Raw genomic sequence first — 1,067 nt, 5'->3', positions numbered from 1 at the left:
ATGCATGTATGGGTGTGTGCATGTGTGTTTATGTGTGTATAATACACCACCCCAGTATATTTTGTTAATTTGATGTCCGTCAATATCCCTTTCTTTTCACCATTGCGTAGTGAGTTAACTGGAACTCTCCTTTTCGTTTATCTCCCCTTTCTAGCGTTCCCGTGACACTGTAACCAAGCTGGAAATCTGAGTTGCTCACATTTGTTGTTAAAGCCATTTTAAAGTCTGGATTGATAGTCTCTTTAAATTTGCCAGTTATCCACATAACGCCGTTTCCCTTGTCGATCATTTTACCTCTGGTGGCCATCTTTTTGGTGCCTGTCACCTCCACTATCTTGCACCGCGTTCTACTCCACCAGTAAGTCTTCAGCAACCAATAAGAGATCATAGCGGGTTGTGCCCACCCTTCATATGGGTAAAGTAGGACTTTCGTCGGATAGCCCTCATAACTGAACACTTTCCGGCAACATTTGCCCCTGCTTTCATAGTAAAATAACTGGACCATGTTAAAGATTTGTCAATGTTATCCTCCAGAATGGCTTTGGTTTCAAAATGTCGAAAGTTTGGTAAAAGCAATTACAGTTTCACACATTAGCGCCGATTTCAAATATTTTCTTTTTCTTCCATGCCACTACCTGTAATGAGAGAAAGAAAAATTATTATTCGTTTTTAACGGTTCAAATCGAAGTAAAGTTAAACAAACAAAATCATACACATATTCGAATAAAAACCCTTTGCCCCTTTGTATAGAAAGGGTCTCAGTTCCCCATGGGACTCAAACTCGCCTCTTCTTTGAATATCACTGAAGTTTTGTTAATAAAGCAACACCTCGAATTTCTCTCTTTCAGAAACCTTATTTATACGCAGCTTTATATATTTAATCATAAAAAAGAATAATTTATTCTACATACCGAGCGATACATCTAGTTCAATTATAACAAGCACAAATTCCAGTATTCAGTCTTAACAGCAAGAATTACATGTTGTTTATATCATAAAAATTTAGAACTTTCGAGAGAACATGAAGTAATTCATTTTTATCGTCTGAATTCGAAGTATATATATAC

At 36.7% G+C, this 1,067-nt stretch overlaps 1 protein-coding gene across 1 annotated transcript; it reads right to left on the bottom strand.

The window, feature by feature from the left end:
• Window positions 1-6: 6 nt before the first annotated feature.
• On the bottom strand, window positions 7-631 carry LOC106867152 (uncharacterized). The gene has a single exon (XM_014929413.1). It carries the CDS (start codon window positions 503-505, stop codon window positions 80-82), a length of 426 nt encoding a protein of 141 aa, XP_014784899.1. The 5' UTR covers window positions 506-631; the 3' UTR covers window positions 7-79.
• Window positions 632-1,067: the final 436 nt, after the last annotated feature.

This window comes from Octopus bimaculoides, unplaced genomic scaffold, assembly GCF_001194135.2.
Source record: "Octopus bimaculoides isolate UCB-OBI-ISO-001 unplaced genomic scaffold, ASM119413v2 Scaffold_106533, whole genome shotgun sequence".
NCBI lineage: Eukaryota > Metazoa > Mollusca > Cephalopoda > Octopoda > Octopodidae > Octopus > Octopus bimaculoides.
This window is presented reverse-complemented; position numbering and strand designations above follow the sequence as displayed.